The 27,890-nt window shown below is 46.1% G+C and overlaps 1 protein-coding gene across 2 annotated transcripts in view; it reads right to left on the bottom strand.

Annotated features, from left to right (window-relative positions):
- The window catches only part of ELOVL6 (ELOVL fatty acid elongase 6), a 137,115-nt gene extending 111,667 nt beyond the window's left edge, over window positions 1-25,448 (bottom strand). The window contains exon 1 of one of the 2 annotated variants that reach the window (XM_090036690.1): window positions 24,418-25,448. In XM_090036690.1, the coding sequence (XP_089892816.1) occupies window positions 24,418-24,506 (89 nt within the window). In that variant the 5' untranslated portion in view covers window positions 24,507-25,448. The remainder of the gene's footprint in view (window positions 1-24,417) is intronic. The other variant, XM_090036689.1, reaches the window with a different exon arrangement.
- Window positions 25,449-27,890: the final 2,442 nt, after the last annotated feature.

Raw genomic sequence — 27,890 nt, 5'->3', positions numbered from 1 at the left:
GTGACCTGCCTAATATGAGATGTCTGTGCAGAGTAAGAATTGAAACTAGATGTCTAGACTCCCAGGGCACTTGATTAGCCACCCTTCCTCTTCTTATAATGTACAGATTCGTTATGACTTGAGCCAGTAATATGGGTTACTCCATTATTTCCACACAATTTGCTTTTTAAATTCTTCCCTCCCAGAAAAAAGGGGCTTCTCTGAACACCCAAGATCTGTCTACCATTGCTTCATTTTGTAACAACTAGTCTTTGTTGATCCTGTGACATGACACTAAGGTAGCCTGAGATTAGACAATACTGTTTTTTGGAGTCCCTCCAACCTACTACATCATCTGAGTGATGACCGGTAACATTTGTGAAGCATGGGCATGGCTACAGGGGAGGTCAGAGACCACTTTAAGCAAACTTAGCATGTGAGAGATAGATTGGAACCAGTCGGGTCCAGGAGGGACCTGCTGGCCAAAGGACAGAGGAAGGCTTGCTCGATGACGCTTGGGCAGCCTCCGTGTTCATAATCAAACATTACAACAAAGGTGTAACAGGTGAGTGGGGCAGGAGTCGTGCAGCCACCAGGAGGCTTCACAGCCCTCCCTGGGGCCTGATCTTGCTACACCTCCCAAGAAACAACCATGAAAATTGAAACAATATAGCCTAGTGTAAGCAAACAAAAAATCTTTTTATCTCTAGAATGATCACTAACCTATAGCAGTAGATTATCTGCTTAAAACTTTAATTAAAGGTTAGATTGTAGCCATGGATTATGCAAAAGTGCAAAGGAATAATGAGGCTTAACCTGTCTTCTGGCTCCCTATGTCAGCTACTTAGAATGCACTGAATGCATAGGGAGTTCCTTCCAGGTAGAAATATGTTCCCACCTTGTACAAACAATGAGAAATGGGTAGCTTCAAAGTTCCAACTGTTGAAGCAAAATTCTGAATATGGGTGCTGCCAATGCCTGAACTTAGTTTGACTGAGAGTGGAAAACCCCATACAGGGTCAGACTACCCGATTGTCCATCATCTGGGACTGGTGTCACATCACATCGTTCTACGCATTACAGCTTTGTTCGTTTGTTTCCCAGTTCATGAGCTGTTGACCAGCCCTGGGACTAACAGTGGGCAGCTGCACCTATCCCCTGCACATAGAAAGCAAGGGCTCACTGTGAACCTCGTGGGCCAACAGACCCCCTCTGTTATATTCGTTGTTACTGTAACTGAAGACATCATTTCCTATGCATCTAAGCATAAGTCAAATAAATTTCACCCTGTTCAAGAAACGGCTACGCTTCTGCGCCTCAGTTCTCCTCGCCAGAAAACCCGGCCTGTTTTCGTGTCTAATTGCCACCCCGGCCCACCGTGACACTGGGGCTTGGTTCATCCCCCCGGGACATGGCGTCACGAACAGGATCCGCGGGAGGTGATTTGGAGACTGAGTGGATAAAAAACTGCCCATGGAGCAGTGAGGATCGAGCTGAGCGATGTGTGGGATCATCTTAATTACCATCAAGACGTGAATCTGGTGGGGGAGACTATGAGCGGGTATCTGTCCCTCCGGGGAGATGGCGAGGAAGGATGAGCTGTCCGGCTCACCCCGGGAGCTCTGGGCTGTGTCTTAAAAGATCCTAGGGCTGTGTTTCGCCCGAAGGGAGACACTGGATCTTTGGCCTTACTGAAAAAGAAAGCTCCGGCCGTAGCAAAATTCCATCCAGACCGGGAATTTGCAAAGTGCATACAGTATATGAGGGAAGGGGGTGAGGATACTCCTCCCGATGAATTTAATTGTCCGAGCCTTACGTGTGGGTCAAGGCAGCTACGAGAAAATCTGGAGAAGAACGGAAGGAAGATAAAGTGGACAGGAGCAAAATGGAAAAAGGGCTGCATAATAAACATTTTATTCAGAGAGTATGTAGCCTTATTAAGGGAGCTCACTGACACTAGAGCACAGCTCACGTCCGCAACAAAAGCCACAAGCAAAATTCTAGCCGAGAGTCCACTGCAACATGGTGCCGACCATGTGGCGAGCGCGCCTAGAAACATGCTGACGCCACAGAGTCCCGTTCTGCCCACGCCCAGCCCACTTCCTGTTAAAGCACCGCCTGTGACCCTGCCCGCCTGGGATCTGCCTCCTGCCACAGTGCCACCTGCTGTAATCACGTCACCACCCCCGTACGTCCGCCAGCACCCGCTAGAAGACGCACGGGAGAACTGCGACCATATACACAGCCAAGTGAGAAACAAGATGTAACCCAGAACTTGGAACAAGATGTAATGGGGGAAACAAGTAACCAGATGAGCAACGATAAAGGCACGAGTGTAGCAACCACAAGTGAAACCACAGAAAGGAATGTTGAACCAGAGATCACACCTGCTAAGCCAATAGCTGTACAAAAGTTTACTATGGGACCTCAAGTACAACAGCAAACGACAACCACCAGGTCTAGGACAAGATCGGAAATGAATGAACTCAAAAGAGAGACCAGCATTAGAAATGAAGAAACTCCTATAGCCTGGCTATGAAGGCTAGTGGCTGAGGCTGGAAGTGAGTTAGTAGACAGGGAAGAAGCCTTACAACTGGTTAGGAATGCAGCATGGAGCCGAGCGAAGGTGGTGGATCCGATCCCCGTATTAGCAAATTATTATTGGCCCATCCCCTTACCAGCGCTTGCAGTAGAGGCACTACAGTGGAAGGTTCATGCGTGGCATGAAGGAATGGTGAATAAAGCAAGTGCCACTACACTGATACATGCAGTTATTGGAACATCCTATGCTCTTTGGAATCCGACCTTTAGGGCATTAAATCTTACTCTGGATCAGGTGCAGGGGGCATGGCCACACCGCTGTGCCACCACACCAGGGGATGTTCCTTGCTTAGCAGAAGCTATAGAAGCGGCGTGAGAAATTTATGGAGGAAATCTAACAATCACTGTCCGGCTATTATTAAGCCCTTCTATAAATGGACCAGTGATGCACACCTTGGGTTTATTAGATCAACTTCAGGGAGCGATGTGACCGAGACCCCAAAAGAGTGCATACCCTACTCAAAACGAAGAATGCGAGATATAAACAAGTATACCCCATCGGAAGTCCCAAAAACCCTTACCTCCGACTGGTTGATAAGAGAACTTACCATCAGGCTTATCAGAAGAAGGTAACTAGAAGTCTGCCACAGATGAGAATAAATCATCAACCGCGAAATTCACCGCCTCAAAATCCAAGAAATTCATCAAGCTATCTACCCTTTCAACGAACACCACTGGAAAGAGCCATTTTTGCCTTTTTGATGGAAAAGTCAGGTCTTTCGAAAGAACAATTGCGGTCACTCGGAGGTGAAGGACAATGGGCTCTAGCTAGGACATTGGGTTTCGAAGAAAAAGGAAAGCCAAAAAACAAATAAGTGCTGTCGGCGGGGGTCCGGCAACCAGCAGCTATGCCAGCTCTATAGAACAAGAAGGCAAACGGACAACGGATAATGGTTCAAAACAATCTGAATTAACCCGATACTCACCAGTTCAATGAAACGATGACCCAAAACGGAAAAAATTACCCTGTCATGATGAAATGACCCTCAAAACGGTTATACAAGATTCTGAGAGTTATAGAAGGTTGAAGGTAGAACAAGGAGTAGAAATGATTTTTTGGAAGGGAGAAACATCAGGAGACGATGGTATCGATGGTATGGAAAAAAGGGGATTACCGGTTTTAGGAGAAAGAGTTGATGTAGCGATAAACCCTCGAAAATTTTCAGTGATGATCCACGGCCGTATTCAGTGGTAAAGATTCAAGATCCTGAGAAACCAGATAAAATAGTCCCCACGGAATTTTTATTGGACACAGGGGCACAGATAAATGTAATAAGAGCTACAATCCCGCATATCAGAACGAATCGCATAATGCTGGTGCAAGGGTTGAACACTGCCACCACAACAAATAGGGTAAAAATTTTGGTAGAAGGACACAAGAAGGGTCTAGATGCAGTATTAGGAAGTATGAATATCTTGGGAATACCTGGGATAAAATTGTTGAATTTGAAACAGAAAGTGATGGAGGCATTGCCTATAAATATTATTGCAAACCACGAAAGACATAAACCTAAATTGAAGATCATTTCTTCCTGGAGGTACAACCCTATCCCCACCAAGGGTAAGCTTAGGGAGCCATTGGAAAAGTTACTAAAGCACTTAGAAGATCAAGGATCCATTACTGCCATTCAAGCAAGCACAAGTGTGCCCCATAACTAACTTTTGACCCGAGGCAGCAGCAGCAGCAGAGGAATCGGCAGCGGGGGCAGCAGCAGCTGATCCCCCGAAGGTAAGTGGGGCGGAGGGCCTCGGCACAGCTGAGCCGGATCCGGAGGGGAAGCCCTCCGGGTCCCATATAGCTGAGCCGGTAGGGAGCCGCGCCGGCGTTTGCGCAGGCGTTCGCGCCGGCGGGCGGGCTGGGAGGGCCAGGAGTGGGACTCCTGTACGGGTAGGACGTAGACACCACACAGGTCTACAAATAGCAGCTTAGAAGGATGTATACGAGGAGTGCTGCTAGGGCCTCTGCCCAGGGGGACAAGGCTAACAGGGGCTGGTCTGAGGCCTCCACCCAGACCGAGCCCATGGGGGAGCTGATGTCCCCCTACCTCCCGGCCTGCAGGGGATCCCCAGCAGGGCCGGGGGGGGCAGAGATTGGGAGCCCCCACACCTGTCCGGCAAAGGAATAATGAGGCTTAACCTGTCTTCTGGCTCCCTATGTCAGCTACTTAGAAAGGCACAGGTGAGGGAACTCCGGGAGGAGGTTAGCAGGCTGAGGGGGATCAGGGAGGCGGAGGAGGAAATTGACAGTTATTTCCTTTCCCTGCAGGACCAGGCACCCAAGGAAGAAGCAGCCCAGGGAAGGACCTCCACAGCAGAGTGGCAGACGGTCACAGCCAGGACCGGGGCGGCTCGCAGCGAGCAGGTACAAGCTTCTCCAGTCCGACTGGAGAACAGGTACGAGGCCTTGGCGACTCTGCAGGAGATGGAAAGGGAGGAGGAAACCCTTGGGCAGGAAGAAATGCCACATTCTTCACACTCCAAACAGATCAAGAGATCCGAGAGGACCCAGAAGAGGAGGAGACGCGTGCTCGTCATAGGCGATTCCATCCTGAGAGGTACGGAAGGGCCCATTTGTCGCCAGGACCCTTCAGCACGAGAGGTCTACTGCCTGCCTGGAGCTAAGATTCAGGATGTGACGGAGGTAATCCAGGCCAGGATCAAGCCCACCGATTACTACCCCATGGTCCTTGTCCATGTGGGTACTAATGATGCGGCCAGGAGAACCCCCGATCACCTGATGGCGGACTACCAGGCTCTGGGCGGCATGCTGAGGGAATTTGGTGCACAGGTGGTATTCTCTTCCATCCTACCAGTGAACGGACGCGGAAGACGGCATAAGAACTGCATCCGAGAGACCAACTGGCGGCTTCGGAATTGGTGTCTCGAGGCAGGCTTCGGCTTCCTGGACAATGACCCACACATTACAACGAGGGACATGCTCAGCTGGGATGGGCTTCACCTGTCCCCCAAAGGTAAGCGTGTGTTTTCTTCCAGGTTGGCGGATCTCCTCCGGCGGGCTTTAAACTAGGCTCGTCAGGGGGAGGGGAAGATGAGGGTGGGGGAGGCTGTGGACCACCAAACCAGGTGGCACCCACAAGGACAGCCCAGCCTGAAGAAAGAGAGCTTTGGGAACGTGAAAGACAGGGGGTGGACAGCAATACGGCACAGGGAAGGAACGGGAAGGTTAGAGACAAAAAGCCCTTTAGGACTTGGAGCGAGGGGGTAGCAAAAGCACCAGTCACAGGGCTCAAGTGCCTATATACTAATGCTAGGAGCATGGGGAACAAGCAGGATGAACTAGCGCTCCTGGTTGCACTAAATGACTACGACTTAGTGGGGCTGACGGAAACCTGGTGGGATCCATCCCACGACTGGGCGGTACATATTGAGGGCTATAGATTGTACAGAAAGGACAGAGTGGGGAAAAGGGGGGGAGGGGTTGCGCTCTATGTTAAGGAGCAATATACATCAACCCTCATCAAGACAGAATCAAAGGATGAGGAAGTAGAAGGACTGTGGGTTAGGCTACATGGGGGGCAAGGAGAAAAGGAATTGGTGGTAGGGGTCTGCTACAGACCCCCACATCAAGGGGAAGAAATAGATTTGGGGCTCCTGAGGCAACTCTCAGAGACCATAAAAGCTAAAGAGGCGGTGGTCATGGGGGACCTAAACTACCCGGACATCTGCTGGGAGACACAGACAGCAAAGTCCCACCGCTCACGCAGGTTTCTAACCTGTGTACAGGACCTCCACCTGACGCAGGAGGTACATGGTCCCACTAGGGGGAATGCCTTACTGGATCTGGTATTGGCAACGGGGGATGACGTAGTAGGGGACCTACAGATCGGTAGCCATCTGGGGGACAGTGATCACCTAAAAGTACAATTCAACATAAGGCGTCGAGTGGGTAAGGTAACCAGTAGGGTGAACGTGCTGGACTTTAGGAAAGCTGATTTCAGCGAACTCAGGCGATTAGTGAAGGATGCACTGCAGAGTAGTAGTTTTGAAATGATGGGAGCCCAAGAAGGGTGGCTGTGCCTTAAGGAAGCTATCCTTCGAGCACAAAGCGAGACGATCCCCATGCGAGGTAAAAGAGGGAAAGGGGCCAGGAGGCTTCCCTGGCTGACCAGAGAAATCCAGGGCAGACTAAGGGCCAAAAGGGGAGCACATAAAAAGTGGAAACAGGGAGAGATCACCAAAGAGGAATATACCTCTTCTGCTCGTGCTTGTAGGGAGGCAGTTAGACAGGCCAAAGCTACCATGGAGCTGAGGATGGCAACCCAAGTAAAAGACAATAAGAAATTGTTTTTTAGATATATAGGGAGTAAAAGGAAGGCCCAGGGAGGAATAGGACCCCTGCTAAATGGGCAGAAACAATTGGTGACGGACAGAGGGGACAAGGCTGAACTCCTCAACGAGTTCTTCGCCTCAGTGTTCCTAAGCGAGAGGCATGACAAGTCTCTCACTGGGAGTGTAGGGAGGCAGCAGCAAGGCACCAGACTTCCATGCGTGGACCCTGAGGTGGTGCAGGGTCACTTGGAGGAACTGGATGCCTTTAAGTCGGCAGGCCCGGATGAGCTCCATCCGAGGGTACTGAAGGCACTGGCCGACATCATTGCAGAGCCACTGGCGGGAATATTTGAATGCTCGTGGCGCACGGGTCAAGTCCCGGAGGACTGGAAAAGGGCCAATGTGGTTCCCATTTTCAAGAAGGGGAGGAAGGAGGACCCGGGTAACTATAGGCCAGTCAGTCTCACCTCCATCCTTGGCAAAATCTTTGAGAAAATCATCAAGGCTCACATTTGTGAGAGCCCGGCAGGACAAATTATGCTGAGGGGAAACCAGCACGGGTTCGTGGCAGGTAGATCGTGCCTGACCAATCTAGTCTCTTTTTATGACCAGGTCACAAAACGCCTCGACGCAGGAGGAGGGGTGGATGTCGTATACTTGGACTTCAGGAAGGCCTTTGATATGGTATCCCACCCCATACTGGTGAACAAGTTAAGGGGCTGTGACTTGGATGACTGCACAGTCCGGTGGGTGGAGAATTGGCTGGAGGGTCGCACCCAGAGAGTTGTGGTGGATGGGTCGGTTTCGACCTGGAAGAGTGTGGGCAGTGGGGTCCCGCAGGGCTCGGTGCTTGGACCGATACTCTTTAATGTCTTCATCAGCGACTTGGACGAGGGGGTGAAATGTACTCTGTCCAAGTTTGCAGATGACACTAAGCTATGGGGCGAAGTGGACACGCCGGAGGGCAGGGAACAGCTGCAAGCAGACCTGGACAGGTTAGACAAGTGGGCAGAAAACAACAGAATGCAGTTCAACAAGGAGAAATGCAAAGTGCTGCATCTAGGGAGGAAAAATGTCCAGCACACCTACAGCCTAGGAAATGACCTGCTGGGTGGCACGGAAGTGGAAAGGGATCTTGGAGTCCTAGTGGACTCCAAGATGAACATGAGTCGGCAGTGTGACGAAACCATCAGAAAAGCCAATGGCACTTTATCGTGCATCAGCAGATGCATGACAAATAGGTCCAAGGAGGTGATACTTCCCCTCTATCGGGCGCTGGTCAGACCGCAGCTGGAGTACTGCGTGCAATTCTGGGCGCCACACTTCAAGAAGGATGCGGATAACCTGGAGAGGGTCCAGAGAAGGGCCACTCGTATGGTTAAGGGCCTGCAGGCCAAGCCCTACGAGGAGAGATTAGAGAAACTCGACCTTTTCAGCCTCCGCAAGAGAAGGTTGAGAGGCGACCTGGTGGCTGCCTATAAGTTCGTCAGGGGGGCACAGAAGGGAATTGGTGAGTATTTATTCACCAAGGCGCCCCCGGGGGTTACAAGAAATAATGGCCACAAGCTAGAGGAGAGCAGATTTAGATTGGATATTAGGAGGAACTTCTTCACAGTTCGAGTGGCCAAGGTCTGGAACGGGCTCCCAAGGGAGGTGGTGCTCTCCCCTACCCTGGGGGTATTCAAGAGAAGGTTGGATGTGTATCTAGCTGGGGTAATGTAGGCCCAGCACTCTTTCCTGCTTATGCAGGGGGTCGGACTCGATGATCTATTGAGGTCCCTTCCGACCCTAGCATCTATGAATCTATGAATCTATGAATCTATAAGATTATCCCCAGGGTGGGGCATAGCAAAGCCTGGAAAACCGTCTGAGGTCAGGTTAGTTGTGGACTACAGGGAGGTGAATAAACATTGTACTGAATTAGCACAACCTACTCCATGCAATTTGGTTCAAAGTTTAAGAGAGATGGCCGAATATCAGGCAGAGAAATGGCTAGGAACTACTTTAGATTTAAAGGATATGTTTTTTTCAATCCCCATTCAAGACGATGACGGAGTGCTAAATATGTGTGTGGCCGGTAAGATGTTTCAATGGAATGTATGCCCCCAAGAATATCGGAACGCTCCTGCATTGGCCACTGCTGCCATGAATTGTAGTCTTGAAAAGTTCCACCATAATAACCCAGAGAGTAGACAGGTGGAAATGTGGAGTTACATTGATGATGTAGCTATAATGGGTCGGGAAGAAGGAGTAGTCAAGAGAATTACCCAGAATCTGGTAGAGCATCTCTCCAAAGACGGATGGATGATAAATTTAAAGAAGTCAAAACTGGACCCAACCTCCGAAATCGAATTCTTGGGAACACTGTTCAAAGGGGAAAGACGATATGGAGTGTCTCATGGAGAAAAAGATGTTACCACCTTGTTGAAGAATAGAATCCTCAAAACTAAGACTGAGTTCCAGTCTATCTTAGGAAAGTTAAACTGGCTAAGACATTACATCCTACCTGAACATTTGTCAGTCCTGTCGAGAGTCCAACAACAAATCAGGGATAAATCAAGAAGAAGAGCACCGTGGATGGGAAAAGATACAAAGACTTTGGAAAAGCTACTAAATACTATTGAAAACACTTCATTAAGCGCCATAAATTTTTCAGTTCCATTGATAGTAACAGTAGGATTCTCGGATGAACACCTATTCTCCACCGTAAAGGACTCTAGCGGGAATCTAATGTATACTGCACATAGAACAATTCATTCAGCTCAACACTGATATGGAACCATTGGTAAAATTTTGATGGCTGCCCAGTTAGTGGAACCGTTATCTGTAGGACACGGGAAATTCCAAGCAGTAGGAGCCACTTTACTCCCGCGGCTGCTCCACAATCGACCAGACCCATGCTTCCAAGGGAATTTATCCACTTGGAGTGCTCTGGTGCTAAACCATTTATACCAGTGGCACCATTGGAAGCATGTGGATGTAACACCTCTGGAACTGGTGAAACAGATGAAAAGGTCATTCTGTATGGGACTACGGAACCCGCTTGGATGGCCTCGGATGGTACCACATGAGAGGGAGGAAGATATGGGTATCATTGTAATCCATGCCGAGTATATCACATCCACTCGGGATGCGAGTCGGCTCAATGAAACAAACTTTTAGGTTTTAAAGAGCTACATTGTCTTACATGTCACAATGGAACCCTCCCAACCCTCCCAGTTCCAGTCCTTACTATAGATTCCCAATACATCTATAATATTGTTACCAGCCAAGCCTCGGCATCTGAGAATCTCGATGTGTGGGCAGAGACCTATGATCTATTGAGTGAATTTGAAATACCACCACTAGTGAAACACACCCGATCACATACTATAGATACTGATCCGGTACATGAAGTCATAGATAAAATACTACAAGAACCAGACTGCCAGGAACAAGTACTCATCAATGAATCTATATGTACAGACCCCTACTTGACATGGCTGCATGAACACTGGAACCACCCAGGGTCTCGAGCATGCTACGAGCAATGGAACCAGGTAGTAAAAGGAAATCCAGGGTATGGCGACTCGCAAGATTGGAAAAGGATAGTTCAAGCATGTGAAATATGCGCAAAAGAAAAGTGCCACCCTACGGGAAGCACGAAGGGCATCTTTGATAAGACAAAATTTAATCCAGGAAAAACATGGCAAGTTGATTTTTTAGGACTGTTACCTGAAACTGCTATTCCGAATAAAGGGTTAATAGTAGTGGATCTGGGAACACGGCAGGTTACATTCATCCCATTACGAAAAACCCACGCTACAGCCGTGATATCTGCATTGATGGCTATATTTTCCATCTGGAAAGTACTAGATATTATTCAATCAGACAGAGTACCACCGTTCACTTCAGCAGCAATAGAAAGATTTGCCACATCATACAATATACACTGGCATCACCATGTACCCTACCATCCTCAGTCAAACGGTGTAGTTGAGAGAGTTGTAGGGTTATATAAAGAGGCATTGCGAACTAGAGGGAACAGATCGTATAAAGGCTGGGTAAAGTACAACCATGAAGTACTCATAAATCTTAATGCTGAAAAAGAATTTTGGAATACGAGAGATATTGCACCGACAGATCCATGGAAGCCTAAATTCCAACCTTTGGAACTCGTGTGGGTCACACTTCCAGACCCAAGACACAAACACCCAAAAGTCCTAATAGGAATAGTAAAAACACCGGAAATGTACCCTAATACGTACTTAGTCGAACTTGAAGAAAGTGGCCAAAGTATTATAACCCACCACAATTGGTTGACCTGAAGGGCGAAAAAACAGCAACCTGATAAGATAGGCCCATAAAGTAATGTTGGTTATGATAATATTAGAAATCCCATTCTGTCCTGCTATGTTTTATATTCCAGAACAAAAGTGACCGAACGTACAGAGGAGTGACACTCTTCAAGCAAACCACTGACCCAACAAAGTCATCAGATCGCAGACATCAGAACATGATTGGGACAATCAGACTGTTTTATTGTATATCTTGTATACATGTTACTATCACTGCAATTCAGAGCCTCGATGTTTCATCAAATTCCGTTCTTAGACTTATATCGCTATGGGCAAATGTCACTGGGGATGATGAAGGGGAAAAGGGATTGACAGCGTGTTTGAAGGTTCCCATGTCAACAGAGGATCAGATCCTTATTCCCTATGTCACGCCTCATAACGTCACCGAATGGTTTTATAGGGTAGCAGGACGCAAGGTATCATCTATAAATATCACCCAAGATCCATTAACAAATAAAGACTGGGTGATAAACTATGCATGGAGGAAGAATTTAACTATTTTTGATTTATATAATTCTAGAGAAAAGAGATGTGAACAAACTCCTATAGAAGGACAATCAACCCCACTTAAAACCGAGAAAATACCTTGTTCCAAGATTCCATGGGGAATAAACCCAAATGAGGAGAATGGACCCCATGTGGATGATTCACTTATTTGGGACCCTAGGTCTGTAAATCCGGTCTGGATAGTGTCATTTCCTCCCTATCCGGGACCAGGACGGGTAGCCCCAGTTATCCGGGTTCCCCTTAAGACACCAAAACCCATAATCAAATGGAGGGTCAGCTCCGCTGAAATGTACTTAATGTTTTACTATCCTGTCCTGCGAGCCTCAGTGCTCAGTACAGCGTGTCATGGGATAACCAGTTATGTAGATACGAACTACCCAGATCGGCTTTTTAAATTCGGAGATAGCTGCTCAGAATTGTATACTCTGGCCCCACTTGGACTCGCATGGGCCTATAATGATGGACGATTAAGGTTAAGGTTACCTGCCATACTTTCTGGAGTTCAGTGTTTTTTAGGTACTGTTCTTTTTTGTCCCCCATTATCCGCTAACACCGCTCACCCACCCAGTCCAGCTATTTTGCATAGAAGCGCCCGATCATCCGGTCCGGTTTGGAGCTCCCTGACTAGGCGAGAAAGAATAGCCCAGGGAGCGAGTTGGGCATTTGAAGGACTCTTCTTGTGGGGTCTTGGGATTGCAAAGGCATGGATAGCTCTAGCAGAATTAGCAGAGCAAGTTGAACTTTTGGCCAACGAGATGGCTACAGGGTTCGAGCTGACTGATCAACAGCTCCAAGCCACCTCTTGCATGACGATGCAGAATAAATTGGCATTAGATACCCTACTGATCCAACAAGGGGGGTTATGCCAGTATCTTAACCTATCCCACGAGATGTGCTGCATTGCTATTCCTAACATATCCATCCCCCTCCAACAACAGATAGTAAAAATTCGAAAAATAGCGGAGGACGTTAATGCCGTCTCCGGCATTGGAAAGGGATGGTTATCTCAAATCTTTAAGTGGCTTGGATGGGACGTTTCATCATGGGTGATGAATTTGTTAACCCCTTTATTATCTTTCCTGGTTATTATTATTGTTATAACTACGTTAGTTTGTTGTGTATTTAAGTGCGTCAGAAAGCAAATGTCGGATTTATCTGTCTTTGTCTATACTCACATACCAACTCACATAAGCTTAAAAGAGGAAACCGAAAACGAATGTGAATACGAGCTCTAAAATGAAGTTCCTAGTTCCTGCATTGACAGCAAGGGGGCATGTTGAAGCAAAATTCTGAATATGGGTGCTGCCAATGCCTGAACTTAGTTTGACTGAGAGTGGAAAACTCCATACAGGGTCAGAACTGCCCTTTCTATGACCTTTGGGCTTGTCAATCAACCATGACCCTGTTTTCTGTGTTGCTCATACGCAGTAACAACCAAGCCCTGATCTGATGCATGCTTAGTCTTTCTGTAACATGAGGTAATCTGGCTAGAACATTCTGTTTGAGGATAGATTTCATTGGCTAATAAATTCATATATAAGGTTAGGAGCCCCTCCTTCTGGGGGGAGATCGCGCTAACTGGAGACAGAGGCTGGTGCTTCAGGGACTGTCTCGCAGTCAGGCTTTAGGGCCTATTGATCTCCTCCCCGATTGGCACTCTGTGCTACTAGATTTGATTGCGGTTTTGATTTCCTGGTTTCCGACTGATCTTCACCAATTACCGACTACGATTTGGACCATCCCACTACGACTTCACCTCGTCATCTCGGCATCCTGACCTTGGCATTATTCTCCGACTACCCGATTGTCCATCATCTGGGACTGGCGTCACATCACATCGCTCTGCGCGTTACAGCTTTGTTCGTTTGTTTCCCAATTCATGAGCTGTTGACCAGCCCTGGGACTAACAGTGGGCAGCTGCACCTATCCCCTGCGCGTAGAAAGCAAGGGCTCACTGTGAACCTCGTGGGCCAACAGACCCCTCTGTTATATTCGTTGTTACTGTAACTGAAGACATCATTTCCTGTGCATCTAAGCGGAAGTCAAATAAATTTCACCCTGTTCAAGAAACCGCTACGCTTCTGCGCCTCAGTTCTCCTCGCCAGAAAACCCGGCCTGTTTTCATGTCTAATTGCCACCCCGGCCCACCGTGATACTGGGGCTTGGTTCATCCCCCCGGGACCTGTTACTTGCCACCAAGCACCACAGAAGGACGCTGCAAGGAATGTATCAAATACCCAGGCTCAGGGTACTTCTACTGTGGGGTAGGTGAGGCAGATCATGCCAGTCAGTCAGGGTTATAGCAGTAGAAGCTGGACAGGACTGGCCAAAGAGTAGACAGAGGAAGACTTCTGAAGCTGTTTCACCATATCTCTCAGGCAACTTCTGCTGGTCACATGTAACCAAAACTGAAATCTGTGAAATTATCATTACCTGATTTCCAGATGAGCTGACACTGACAGGCGTAGAGGCAAATCACAAATTGAAGCTTGTTGAACCTTGTGGTTTTCAGCATCTACCACAAAATCCTTTGACTTGTTAACTAGGCAAGTCTGACACAGAAGCCTGGTGCTACAAATAATATGGAATTCTGTGATGTCATTTCTATGGGGCTGATTGAGTGGGATGGCATTTTAGTGTGCAAATGTTAGTTTTAATATTGTTGCGAGTCACCTGCACTCTGTAAATCTCTAAGCAGAAAACAGAAAACTTCTGTTCATTGTTTTCGAGACAACAGTGATTTTTCATAATTGGAAATCAGGTTTATTTATCATTTACACAGAACTAACAATATACTAGGTGCTAACAATATACTAGGTGATTTACAGTTCACTGAGCATTTTTTTCCTTTCTCCCTTGGCTACCATACAATACAACTAAGAAGAAGGCTTATTCACAAGAAAGTGAAAAATTAAAGAACAAAAACAAATTGGCTGAAGAGATGGTACTCCTATCATTCAGTCCATGCACTCCAATCCCACTTGGATTTGTACACCACATCCTGTACTGGGCTGTTGAATTGTTTTCCCTGAGCAAGTATGTATCATTTACTGTGGCAATTATGACTCCACTTTCTGCACATCCTTTCACAGCATCTGATGAAGTGAACATGGGCTCACAAAAGCTTGAGCTTTCTCTCTATATATCTAATTTAATTAGTCTGTAAAGTTGCATATCTGCCCTGCCTTCCAGTTGTGACTTCCACCAGTTCTATCTCTTGATAGATCTACTTGTACACTACATTTGGGACCCCCAGGCCATTATTGCATCTCTCTGCATTATACAGTTCTGCAATATATAATCATAGAGTACATAACAGCAAGAACATCATTTAAAAAAATGTTGATCTTAAATAATATTAACCAAACTGGCAATCATGAGTAAATACTCTTTTTTTCTCCCCTCCCCTCAAAAGCTTTGTCTACAGTTTCACTCTACTGGTCATAATTATTAATAAATTTTTACTACAATAAAAACTAGTAGGGCAAAAATTACTCTTTACTAAATTCCCCCTTAGGAAGAAAGAATTACCCAATGTCAAGCAAAACTTGAAAACAAGTTACCCCCCACCCAGCTGGTAACTTTAGAAGGAAAAATGTAGGCTGGATCCTGTCCTTGCTGAAATTAATGAAATTAGGATTGAGTTCTGCCTTTGTAAAGACCAGTCAGACGGCTGGCCATTGTTATTATTTATCATATCATAACATAAGAAGGTAGCACGTTCTGACTTCAGCCAGGTCAGGGCCCAGTTATGTTAGGCATTGTGACTAAAAACAAATATGGACAGACGTTTGCCACTCCTAGGGCATCAGGAGCCTGATCCTGTGGGACAATGGTCCCCAGTGCCATGCTCCATCCTGGGGCATGGCAGCTTTCAGGGGATCCTTGGGGCTCATGTGTAACGTTGCCACATCCCAACCTGAAGCATGCATCTGCAAGCCCAGAGGGTTCCTCCACTCTGGGCTTGCAGATTGCATACTGACTCAGGGCACCGCAGTATAAAATGCATGCCCTGGGAATCCACCTGCAAGGGAATTCCTAAGGCACACATTGGCAAGTGCAGAGAAGGGAACTCTACCCTGTGCCTGCAGACCGTGCCCTGACTACGGGCAAAACACCATAATATGCATGCATAATATGCATGTTGCAGGAGTCCCTCTGCATGACAGGGCCTCTGAATGCGGTCCCCCATTTGTAGATGCATGTCCCCAGTTGGCATGTGGCAGTGCAATAAGTGTAACAAGAAAATGTTCTGCTGGGTGCTTCCCGTGACACATGTCTGTGATGTGGGAACCTGGGCAGGCTCTCCCAGGGCTCCAGTGGCGTGATCCTGCGGGTTCTGTGAATTCCCCTGAAGCCTCAAGAGCGCTTGCCATAAAGCATGCAGATGTTCCCTATAAAAAAGTGGGAGAAATGTATGCCATCTATTGGTTGCAGCCACAATGTTAGGCATTTATGGCATAACAAGGGGATTGAACATATGTTTGCTTGGGCTTTGTGCCTCCATAAAAAATTTTATGATGGTACAAAAGCAATGCCTGTTTCCATCCTGCCTGAAATGTAGGAAATGGCAGTCCTGGAGCTGAAAGAAGCCCCACGTGAGTGGAAGCTGTTTTTTGAGAGAGTCCCACTGAACACAGGAGTCTACTCATGAGTTCACTAGAAGATCACAGCATAACAAATTTCTGCAGTTTGCTCACGTTGTCTCCCCCTAGTCAAGCTACTGCACGAGCATGTAATCAAATCATGTCTATTTGAGGAAGTAACATAAACAGTCTACTTTATTATATTTATTTTTGGGGTTTATAAAAAGATATTAAATAACATCCGCTTGCAAAGAGTTACCAAAAATTACAATGTATTAAAAACACAAATGTGGGATGGAAAGGATGCATTTGACTAAATAAACATGTCAAAACAAAATTAAATTAAAAACTGAAAATCAGGAACTCAATACTATGCAGCATGTAGTAGTGACCAGGACTCATGTATAATATAACAACAGAACAGATAAGGGCAGTTCAAATGTGACTGTATAAACCTGTTTTTCTTAACAATTAATGTATCTAGGGTGAAGAAAAACCTTTTTAAATTATACTTGTGAACTTGCACTTTGAGGGTAGATATAGAGCAGCCACTCCATGACTACAGAGGATGTCAATTTTCAACAGTTCCTAAGGCCAAAACTATTCTACGTGCCAGTCCTAAGCTGCATGTTACAGACTGGAAAGTCAAAACAGCACACAGAACATGTCCCCCACCAACATGCTGGTGACCTTCCGCCCATGGAAGTTTGTGCTATATATATCTACCCACTCAGGTTAGTCTGTAAGATGCAAATTTACCTTGCCTTCTACTTGACAGACATGGCTAAATACATCTTTATGCTCATGGGGGATTTAATCAAGTAGGTCAAAAGGCATGTGAGTACATATCCGAACATATCAGTAATGGGCCTTAAGGACCAAATTTTATCCCCTATTGAAAGGGAATGGGAAGTACAGAAGAAATTTCACAAAGTTCATTTGACAGTTTACAACTGCTCCCACAGCTGTGAGTAACTTGGAAAAGCAAGGAGGAATGGTGGCACATTGCTTCCAAACCCAGGATTGGGGGTAGGGTAAGGCAGGGGTGTGAGGCACACATCAGTCCTGTAGAAGACCAGCCTTTTAACTTTCCTCTTCTGCACCCCTCTTCCAACTGGGAAATCCATGTTACTATTTGTTAAAACACTTATGGTTACAGAAATGCCTGCCCCTGACCACAGCTTTAGTGTTATTTGCTTTGTAGGATATATAACTTTTGAAAATGTTCAAAGTGACCATGCTCAAAATTAACACAGACATTTTGGAGACAGTCCTTAAGTGCCTATTTAGAAAATGGTTTCTAAGTCACCTCTGAGCAGGGGTTGGTAAGACTAAAGTTAACTTGCAACTGTGCGAATATGCTGACGATGCAAAAACCTTGTGCAAACGTGGAAGAAACTTTCAAAATACAAAACACCTTCCCACATGTATGGAAACTATGCACCAATGAGGACCTAAGGCTACAGATTGAGCAATAGTATGTGCCTATTTCTGGACCCAAACTTGAACCTGGTGACAGGGCACAGAAGAAAGTCACTTTAAAAAATATTGCCCATTTCTTATTTTATAGCTTTATACCTCTGCATGGTGCTTTGTAGACAAATACAAGGTGAGCTCTGTTCTCAGAAACTTAAAAATTCATGAAGCAATATGATAAGAGTTCCACTCAGACACTACAGGTATATGGAATAAACAAGATGCTAAGGCCTACAGTGACCTATTGGTTGCTCGAGACAATGATACATCTGTCCTTAAGGATAAGATTTATTTTTATCTCATTATTTTTCTTCCTTTTAAAAAAATACAAATACAGACATGTGCTGTACACACAAAAAAACACATGCTGATAAACTGAGCAGATATCTGCTGTCTCCAAATAGCAATGGATTGCCATTCCTTGTTAGCTACATCTCTGAAACTTCATGTAACTCAGATCTCAGGAAGTTACAACAAAGTAACTTCTTGCTCAGCAAATCAGCGCGCTGGGAAAATAGTTTTAATTAGTACCTTATTTCTGCACCATCACATTATTTTGCTAGACTGTGCTGCTCCTGATACCATGACACTCATAGTAGTGAAGGGAATAATAGGTCCCATAGTTAGCGATAACTTTAGCAATGACGGTTATTGGAACTAGTTTGTTTCCTGCATCACCTGGTGAATTAAGTAAAAATGTGTAAGATTGTGCATGGAGCCATTTAGCAAAACACATACCTCCTTCTGTTCTGGTGTTATTTATGCTGTTTCATTCCACTTTGCAGTGCTCACTCTTTATACAAGGTTCCCATTGATATCACTGAGAGTTCTGTCAACAGCCAAAAGGCAGAAAAAAGCCCTTTAAGGAGAGTGTTTTCCAGGTATGATATTTGATTTATTAGGTACAACAGAAACCTATTCTTAGCTTGCATTTAATAATATTAAATTTATGCTGCACTTAGTTGGCAAGGATTGTCTTTTTACTTCACATGTACAGGGCCTAGCACAATAACGCCCTAATTCTTCACTAGGGCTTCTGCTTGCTACTGTAATAAAAATATTATTATTAGCAAAAAAGAATGTTAAATGCATCTCATATAAGGTTGTTCTGGGCAAACTATGATACATATCTGCAATGAAATTAAAACCCAGGAATTTGAGTCTATTTAACAGGAACACTACATTACAGAATCTTTGGATGGAGTCAGGCTCTTGCTACAGTTACTCTATGTTGCTCTAGCAGCACTAAGTAGCAACAGGATCTGTACATTTAGCCCTGTAAGGCAGGGCTCTCAACCTTTTCAGACTCAAAGCCTCCCTCATTAGACATGGAAAATGTCAACTCGTCATTTTCACACTACAGAAAATTCTTGTGTCGCAGAGAACTTCGAAAGGCCACAGCAGGTCAGAATGTTTTTCACACTGTGGATTCCTGTTTGAAATCTCTGGGGTTATCTTGTGAATCATGTCTACACACCTAACAGTGCCAACATTGTGCTGCACTGTGGCACCCTTGAAAGGATCTCAAGGCTCTGCAGGGTGCCATGGCACCCTGACTGAGAACCACTGCTCTAAAGACTCCCTTTGTATGAGCAAATCCCCAGGTGGGGAAAACAGCTCTCAACCATGCATCTTCTTAGTTCCCTCTGTAGGAGGCAATGTCAGAAAAAAAAGGGACTAAGGGGGGGCATCCTAATCTCTTTTACTTTTAGGTTTTTGGTACTATAATGTTAATGTTAAAAACAATGAAAGGTTAAAGAACTGCTTATTGCTATTTTTTTTTAATACAGAAATATTTTTCCTAATCTGAGGCATAAAAAAGTAAGCCTGGAGTCATAATAACTGACTTACCTGCATCCTCAGAATAAACATCTGTCTTGCTATAAAGTGTTTGAGTATTCATAGTAAGCAGCCCCTTTCAAAGAATATTTGTTGCACAAGAACTGATTGATTTAGGCACAATTTTGCTAGTTACTAATACCTGTGCTACGGTATGCACTTCTGCTTTGCAAGGTGATCTCAGAGTACAGATACTGGCTTTTAAAAGACAGAATAAATTATTTTGGAATTAGCAGAAATAAACATATCTTTAAAAAAGAAGCCACTTTAGAAAGAGTACATCATGGTAAGATAAATAGCTATAGCAGCTATACAGGATGCAATAGAGCAGAAACAGGAAAAGTTTCTGTGTAATTTTAAGCAAGCCCTCTCATGACGTCACCTCACACAGATAATCTCAAAGCAGTCAGCACAGGCCTCCTGCTTTCCTATTGGTGAGCACTTTGTCAGCAGACATCAGAAGATAATTATTATTGGCCAGACAATTACAACAGGAACAACTGTCTTTAGTGTTGGCAGAATAAACCTGGAAGTCTGTAGAGATACAAAAAAACAAATGGGGGGAAGGGGGGGAATTTGCTGCTTTTTCAATGAATTTATAAAATTTTCCAGCCACTCATCATTTGCTGTCTCACTGACTGCAGCTGTATATAAGAATCTCAGCTCTAGAATCCATTTCATAGTACATCTAAAGGCAATAACAAATACAAATAAAAATGTAAAACAAATTATTAGAAACCTTAATATTAATATTAGCTCTTCTTGCAGCAATTTGGCTGCAGGGAAGCAATAGTTTGCAGACATTACTAATTTGCTGTACAGCAATTTCTCTCTTTTTGCAGCAGATTTAGTAATGTTGGGTGTGCGTGAGAGGAGAAGAGTGGGTAACTTGCATAATTTAAGAAGTCATCATAGTAAGTACTGGGCCTGATCCTGCTCTACTTGGAGGAAAAATTCTCAGGGATTAGGAAAACACCCAGTATCTTTACCCAACGACCCTTGACTGCCTAGTAACACATATACTTTTTTTGTAAACCTACATAACAATATTTTACTATGGTGAATGGGTCTGATTGTCCCATAGCATAGGCAACTGGTAGGGGGTGCACAAGGGTGCACATGGTCCCCTGATGAGGCCAGCCCCTTGATGGCCAACACTGACGCTATCGGTAGGGCTGGTGCTCCCCCATGTGTGACCCCCAGATTCAGGAGGCACCAGTCACTCGTGTCCCATAGTTTGATTCTGGAAGTTGACTGATGAGTCAGTAATCTCCCCTGTAGGGATCAGCAATTTGCCAAGTCTTTAGCAGCCAAAGGATTTTTTTTTAAATGGTACAGAACCACAGAGTCTGGGGGATAACTGCATGGGGGTATAAACCACACACACACATATTAACTGGAGTATGATAGTTTAGCTCATAAAGATCACAAACATGATACATTAGCTCACAAAGAACTCATTATTCAAGCTTCCTTCCTAAACAAGCACTAAAATTACCCCACTGCTTGGGCCCAGATTTCAGCAAGTCTTTGCCCTCATGCAGCCATCCACTCCAGGGTGCTACAGGTTACAGTGCTGGATCCTTTGTGAAGTGAAATAAGAACACTTGGATTTAAAATATGTTTAATTACTATTACTCCCAATGAACAGCACGGAAACTCCAGAAATGTTATCCCCAGAAGGGGGAGAATTCAAAGACAGAAATGGGAGTTAAGTACCTAGTTTCCATTCCCTAATCACAAATCCTGGCTTAGGAAGCTTCCTCAAGCCTGGTAGGTCTCTGTAGTGCCTGTTGCTACAAGACTTTCAGTTTGCTTCACTGTCCATCACCAGCCTGAAAACAGCTGTTATAAATTAAAAAGGGTCCTTTATCAGCCTGGAATCCCAGAGAGCACCAAAAATCTTACAGCCACTTTTACTTTACTGTCTGTCCCCTAGGCTTCAAGATACTAGTCTTGCATCTTCATGGTAAATAAATTGTGTAATCTATTTGGATGGCAAACAGACAGTTAATTCCCTAGGTCCATTTCATTATACTAATCATTAAGAATAGTCACTTGAAACTAAGATTTGTTTTATTTAGACGTGTAAGATACAAAAGTATATTTCTGAAATGAACAGAATGAGCAAATAGCTGTACCTATATACTAGGAGTTGTTTGACCTTCATCTTATGGTGAAACTACTGCATTTTAACTCAAAGAATTATTGTAGATTCAAGTGTAAAACGTGTCACAAGTGGAATAGCTCCTTAAGCAAAGACCTGGTTATTCCACTGATATTTACATTTGCTGCAAAAACAAATAAAAGAAATAACATACTTTTCTCTAAAACATGTTGTTTAATAATTCCATTTTGGAGCATCCTGATGATGCTGGTCCAGAGGATGTTATATTAAGCCTTTGACAGGTAGTAAATGGCTTCTTGACTTTAATATTGATCTGTATTTGGAAATCCCATTGGTATCAGCCCTTCCTCATCCCCTTTGGCTACTGTATTTTACCTTAAGTTCTCTCAGAAATAAACATCCTGGAAACCTGAATGATTTCATTAACAAGTGAATTTACTTTAAAGCAGGAAGAATCTTTACTAGTGTTTCCAAGGGAACATTCACAAGGCAGAAAGAATCTCAATGGGCATGTCTCCATTTCACATCCAATACTGTTCTCAAACGAGAGGCGCCCCTCCTACTTTTATATGTGAACCTGGAGTCCTAATACATCAGTGCCTTTAAAGGAGCTAAAATAAGACTTGAAATTCCACATATAGATTATGGAGTCTACTTAAACTGCAAGGCAACAGGATGGAAACATTAGTCCCCTCCCTGAAACCGAGAAAGTGAAAACCCAGCAGGCTAAACTTTGCAGCAAATGAGGCACCTAAGGAGACTTTAATAATACTTAGCACTCAACAAACTTCAACTAATTAGTCTTCAAAGCACCCCCGGAGGTAGATATGGAAGTATTTTTCTCCCTAAGCAAAAAACTGGGAAACTGAGGCACACAGGGATTAGGTAACTTCCTCCAAGTCACATGATGAAGTGCAGCAAAGCCCAAAAGAGCACAAAGGAGTCCCAATTTCCATACACCATCTCTTGCAGGTTTCTGAAAGTATTTATTAACTGAAGAAGCACTCTTCCACCCCTTTATTGAAATGTATGAGGATGCCAAGTTTTTTTTCAAAGGAACAAAGGAACAAAGTTCCATACCTTCTCCTCCAAGCTGATCTTGACTTTTCCTGAACAAGCTCCCAGTCCCCACCTGCCTGCCTCTAAGCAGCCTTTAAGAAAAACAAATCCCAAACCAGCACCAACAGGGATCAATCTGAACAAAGTGCCCCAAGGCCCTTCAGAAGCTAGTCTCCTTTGTCATCTCTCTCCAGATAAGTGGAGAAGTAAAAAACATTTTCTTGGTCAATTTTAACTTTTTTTTTTAGCAAGGAAGTAACTACCAAGCAAGCCCAGAAAAGGTCCCTGGTGGGGCCTTGAATCCTTCAGCCTGACTCATCCAAGAGGCACTGCTGGAGTCTGTATCCAACCCCATCCTCCAGAAATCCTGGCAGGAACAAGGTTGGGGTTAGTCACAGTGGCTGCATCTACACGTGCGCTTCAATGTGTCACATACAGGCCTATTTTACTGTGCATGAAAGCATCATGTAAAAAAAATATGCAGTAAAATAGGCTACCGTGCATTAAGTATCACTTTAAAAATGTGCACTTTTGGTACTGCGCATTAAAGCAGCCTACCGTGCAGCTATTCAGTGCCCCGCACTGGAGGTACTCCGTTTAATATGTGACAGGAAAAGCGCATTCATGCACGTGCAGACGTGCCCAGCGAGGAGTCTTTTTGGGTGGAAACAGGCTGGAAAATGTCAGGCCAGCACGCGGTGAAAGCGTAAGAGAGATGAGGGCAGAGGAGTGGGGAGGAAGAGCAAGGGAAGGGAAGGAGCAGGGGGAAAACAGCCAGGAAGGGGGCAAGAGGGCAGATGGAGGCGAGGGCACAGCACATGTGGGAGCAGGGAAGGAAGGAAGAGTGCAGGAGTGAATGGAGGTGGGGGTGAATGAGCCGCAAGGAGCCGGGGAGAGGTGGACTGAGATGCTGAGGGCAAGCGGGGCAGCCCAAGGAGGGGAGGGTGAATGAATGGAAGCTGCAGTTACAGGATGGGGGGAGAGGTGGAGGGAGAGGAGGATAAAGGGTGGGGAGGAGATGCTGAGGGCAGGTGGGCAAGTCAGAGGGGCTCAGGAGGGGGGCACAGGAGGGGGGCGGACACAAAGCGGGGGGATGGCGCCTCCGCAGTGCCCGGCAGCGGCAGCGGCAAGGCCGGCCCCGCCGCCTTCCCGCCAGCCCGAGCGGGCAGCCCGCCTCCCGCCTCCCGCCGGCGAGACGAGGGGTGGGAGAGGCGCGGGCGCCGCCGGGGAAGCCTCTGCCAACAGGCTGTCCGCGCCTTGCCCTGCCTCCATCCTCCCCCTGCCCGCAGCGTGCAGCCCCGGCCCGCTTGGCCCCGGGTTTGGTTTTTGGGGTTTTTTTAACTTGTGCATTGGAAGCTGGGGCAGAGCCCGGCGAGGGGGAAAGAAGGGCGCAGAGGAGCGGGAAAGGCACAAGCCCAGCCTCGCTGGGAGGGCTGCAGGGGAGGAAGGAAGGTCACGGAGCTGCCAGCACGGGGATGCCGCGTTATGTAACCCGGGCACAGGGCGGGCGCTGAAGCCGGGCAGAGGCGAGCCCCGGGCCGGCTGGGCGCGCAGGTGGCGGCCCCCCCGCCCGAGGGCCGGCCCGGCCCCGGGGCTCGCCCGCAGCATCGCCTACCAGTTCTCCTGCATCCACTGGATGGCTTCATTCTCGTTGAATTGCTTCTCGAATTCGTATTCTTGCAAAGTCAACACTGACATGTTCATGGGCGCGGGCGGCGGGGGGCGGGCGACGCCTTGCAGGGGCCGGGCGCGGAGCGGAGCGGGGCGGGCGCTGTGTCGGGCTCTCGCCGTGCCGGGCTGTGCCGAGCCCCCGGCCTCTCCCCCTCGCCGTCTGCCTTTAGCTGTATCCCCGCTGCAGCATCGCTCCGCTCCTCTCCCAGCCCTCCTCCGCCCGTGTCTGGAGGTCTCCTCCTCCCCGTGTCTGCATCCACCCCGGGAGGAAAAGGAGGCGGTGCGGTCTTAGTGCCCGTCTGTGCGCAGCCCAGTCCCTGCCTGCTCCGGGTGACACCCGTGCATCTTATCTAGACGAGTTATATCCCTTGTTGTCCTAGTGGTGAGTTCCTACCATGATCAATCAGATGGTATTCCCAGGACAGGTGATTGTCTCTGATATGTCCTCCATCGGAGGTCTATATTGAGCAGATTATTTTTGGTGTTGGGTGGTGGAACCGGAGCTTGCTCCATTCACTCCATGCATGCATTGACCTGTTATAGCACTGCTTCCAGGACCGGTGCAAAAAAAGAGGAAAAAAAAATAAATCCGGCCCGCCCGGGGCCAGAGAAGCCTCCCGCGGGCACGGCGCAAGCCGGGCAGAGGAAGCCTGCGGCATGAAGGACCCTCCCCGACCTCCCCTGGCCGCCAGCTGGTCACGTTCATTTGCTGGAGGAGAGGCGCTGCCCGCGCTCGCCGCCGCAAGCCTGCCCCGGCCAGGGACCTGTCAGTCCCGCGCCACGCTCCTGTTTCCCGGGCCTGCCCCCGGGAGAGTATGGACGGCGGGAGGTGCGGGGCTGCCCTGGCTCGGGGCTTCACACGGGAGGCTGGAGCCGGGTCAGCCATGAGATGCCGCCGAGGCGGCTCCTCTCTAATCTCCCGCGCATCTCGGCGCACGTGGCTGGTGCGGAAGCCCGGGGCGCTCGGCAGAGCAGCCGGCGGCTCGGGGGCGGGAGTGGGCGCTTCCCCGCCTCCCTCCTCCCATGGCTGAGGGCCGCCCCGCTCGGGACCCGCACAGCGAGGCACACGGGTGCGATCGGGGGAGAAGTTTCAGGAGGCCGCTGTTTTTGCAAAGATCACCTTGAAATATAATATTCCTCTTAATATCATTGTCATCCTCGTCATCACCATTATCACGCTCACCATCCTCCTCCTCATTACCATCATCACCTATTTTTTCAAAGACCACCTTGAAGTATATTATTATTAATATACTTAATTATTATCCTCATCCTCATCATATCAGCCATTTTTTTGCAAAGACCACCTTGAGGTCTAACAGTCTTATTAATATCCTTATCCCCATCCCCGTTATCATCATCCATTTTTGCAAAGTCCACCCTGAAGTGTATTATTGTAAATTAATATCATTATCATCGTCCTCATCATTATCATCATCCATCTTTGCAAAGGCCACCTTGAAATATAATATTCTTATTATCATCACCATCCTCATTATCATCCTCATCATCTATTTTTGCAAAGACCACCTTGAACTATAATATTTTTATTAGAATCATTATCCTCCTCCTCCTCACTATTATCATAATCCATTTTTGCAAAGATCACCTTGAATTATAATACTCTTATTCATATCATCTTCATCATCTCTTTTTGCAAAGACCATTTGAAGTATATTATTATTATGATCGTTATCTATTTTTGCAAAGACTGCCTTGAAGTATATTATTATTATTATTATTATTTTTATTTTTATTGTTATCTTTCTATGCTCCTTTCCCGCCTCCAGGTAGGACTGTCACTTGCATACTTGCCATTAGTCATTTTTACTTTCAGGGTCCTGCCGAGTGGTGCCTGTACCTGGATGCAAGGGCGTGCTTTTTTTTAAAGCTTCTGGCTAACTCCCCCCTCACCCCCCACCACCCAGAAATCTGTTTGCTTAGAGTAATTTGAAATCAGAAAAATAAAAATGTATTACTTTTAAGGGTTTTGTTAAAGCTTCTAATTCACTGTGCAGAAAGCCTTTAGGACCCAGGAGACATCGCCCCCTCTGCGTTTGAAACAGACAGGTTCTCTCGCCGAATGTCAAACCGGACTGCACCACTGAGATGTGAAAAAGGGGACACAAACCTCTCGGAGAGAGTCTATAATGAGGATGTTCCATCAGTTCAGCAGCATCACAAAAACACAGCAAGCAAAGGGAGAAATTTTCAAATAAAAAAGCAGGGGCTGAGATTTAGGCTAGAAAGTTGCAGTCGCATTAAATGGTTGATGTGTGAACTTTTGCAAAGGGTTAAGGGGGATTTACCCCTTCTTTGTTGTCATCCTTGTTGAGATGAAGCCTCTGTCTAGACTGTTCTGTAACAGAGTTATGAATGAAATGATGTCAGGTTTGGGAGATTGTCCTACCTGTGTGTAGGAAGGGGAGGAGAGTAAGAGGGCAGGTTGAGGAGGGGAAAGCAGCCATGGTCACATGTTGCGACATGTGAACATGTCACTAGAATGCAAGTGATTGCATGGAACTACGTCACTGCAATGCTAATGAATGATAATGTACTTGTAGATTATCATGTATTGGTTGTAGCCCTGTTCATCTGAGGACATAGGCAGACAAGGATCTTTGGCTGGATGCGATATCTTTTATTAGACCACCTAAATAATTGGAAAAAATGTTCTTTGCAAGCTTTTTGCATTTCCCTGACCCTTACAGATCCACACTCAGAAAGTTACTGTATGTGGTTAGTGGTGTGTTGCGTGAATGCCGCTGCCTGGAGAAGGAAGGATTCATGTTGCTGATTCTAGGAGTTAACAAACTGTCACCAGTTGAGCCATCATTTTCTCATCATGACAGTGAATAGCACTAAATGTCCTTAATGTTCTATCTATTGTTACTTGTCACATTCAGGTGGTGTCTCTGGGTGTTGTTTTGTTGAGGCCCTATACTCAGCACTTAGTATAAGTTGTCCTTAACAGAGAGCAACCCCCCCAATGGTTTGCAGTCTAAAGGCAGAAGCCTTACAGCAGTAGGCATGAGTTCAGAGAAATCTAGCCATATATGAGTCCAGTTTGTAAAGGTCAGAATATTTTCAATTTCCACTGACTCAATGAAATCTGTGTCCTCACACTGGAGCACTGAATACTGTTAGTTCCAATCATTCAGCATTCTGGGTTAGAAACCTTCCAGTTCCCCCTCCCCACAAATAATGAGTTACTGGCAACTAATCAGTTTGAAGTATAACTTTGGCTTTTGAGTTCTTGGAGGTAGTATTTTTAAGCTCCTCTCTCTTTTCCTAATTCTTGGAAACTATTCCCTTTTAAAAAAAAAAAATCACCATGACATCATCAGCCAACTCCATCACTACACTGGAGTTAAAATCATACAATTTACAGTGAAGTTTTAGCGGTTGATAACACTA

This window comes from Crocodylus siamensis, chromosome 2 (genome assembly GCF_052110815.1).
Source record: "Crocodylus siamensis isolate JL-2025a chromosome 2, ASM5211081v1, whole genome shotgun sequence".
NCBI classification, from domain to species: Eukaryota; Metazoa; Chordata; order Crocodylia; family Crocodylidae; genus Crocodylus; species Crocodylus siamensis.
This window is presented reverse-complemented; position numbering and strand designations above follow the sequence as displayed.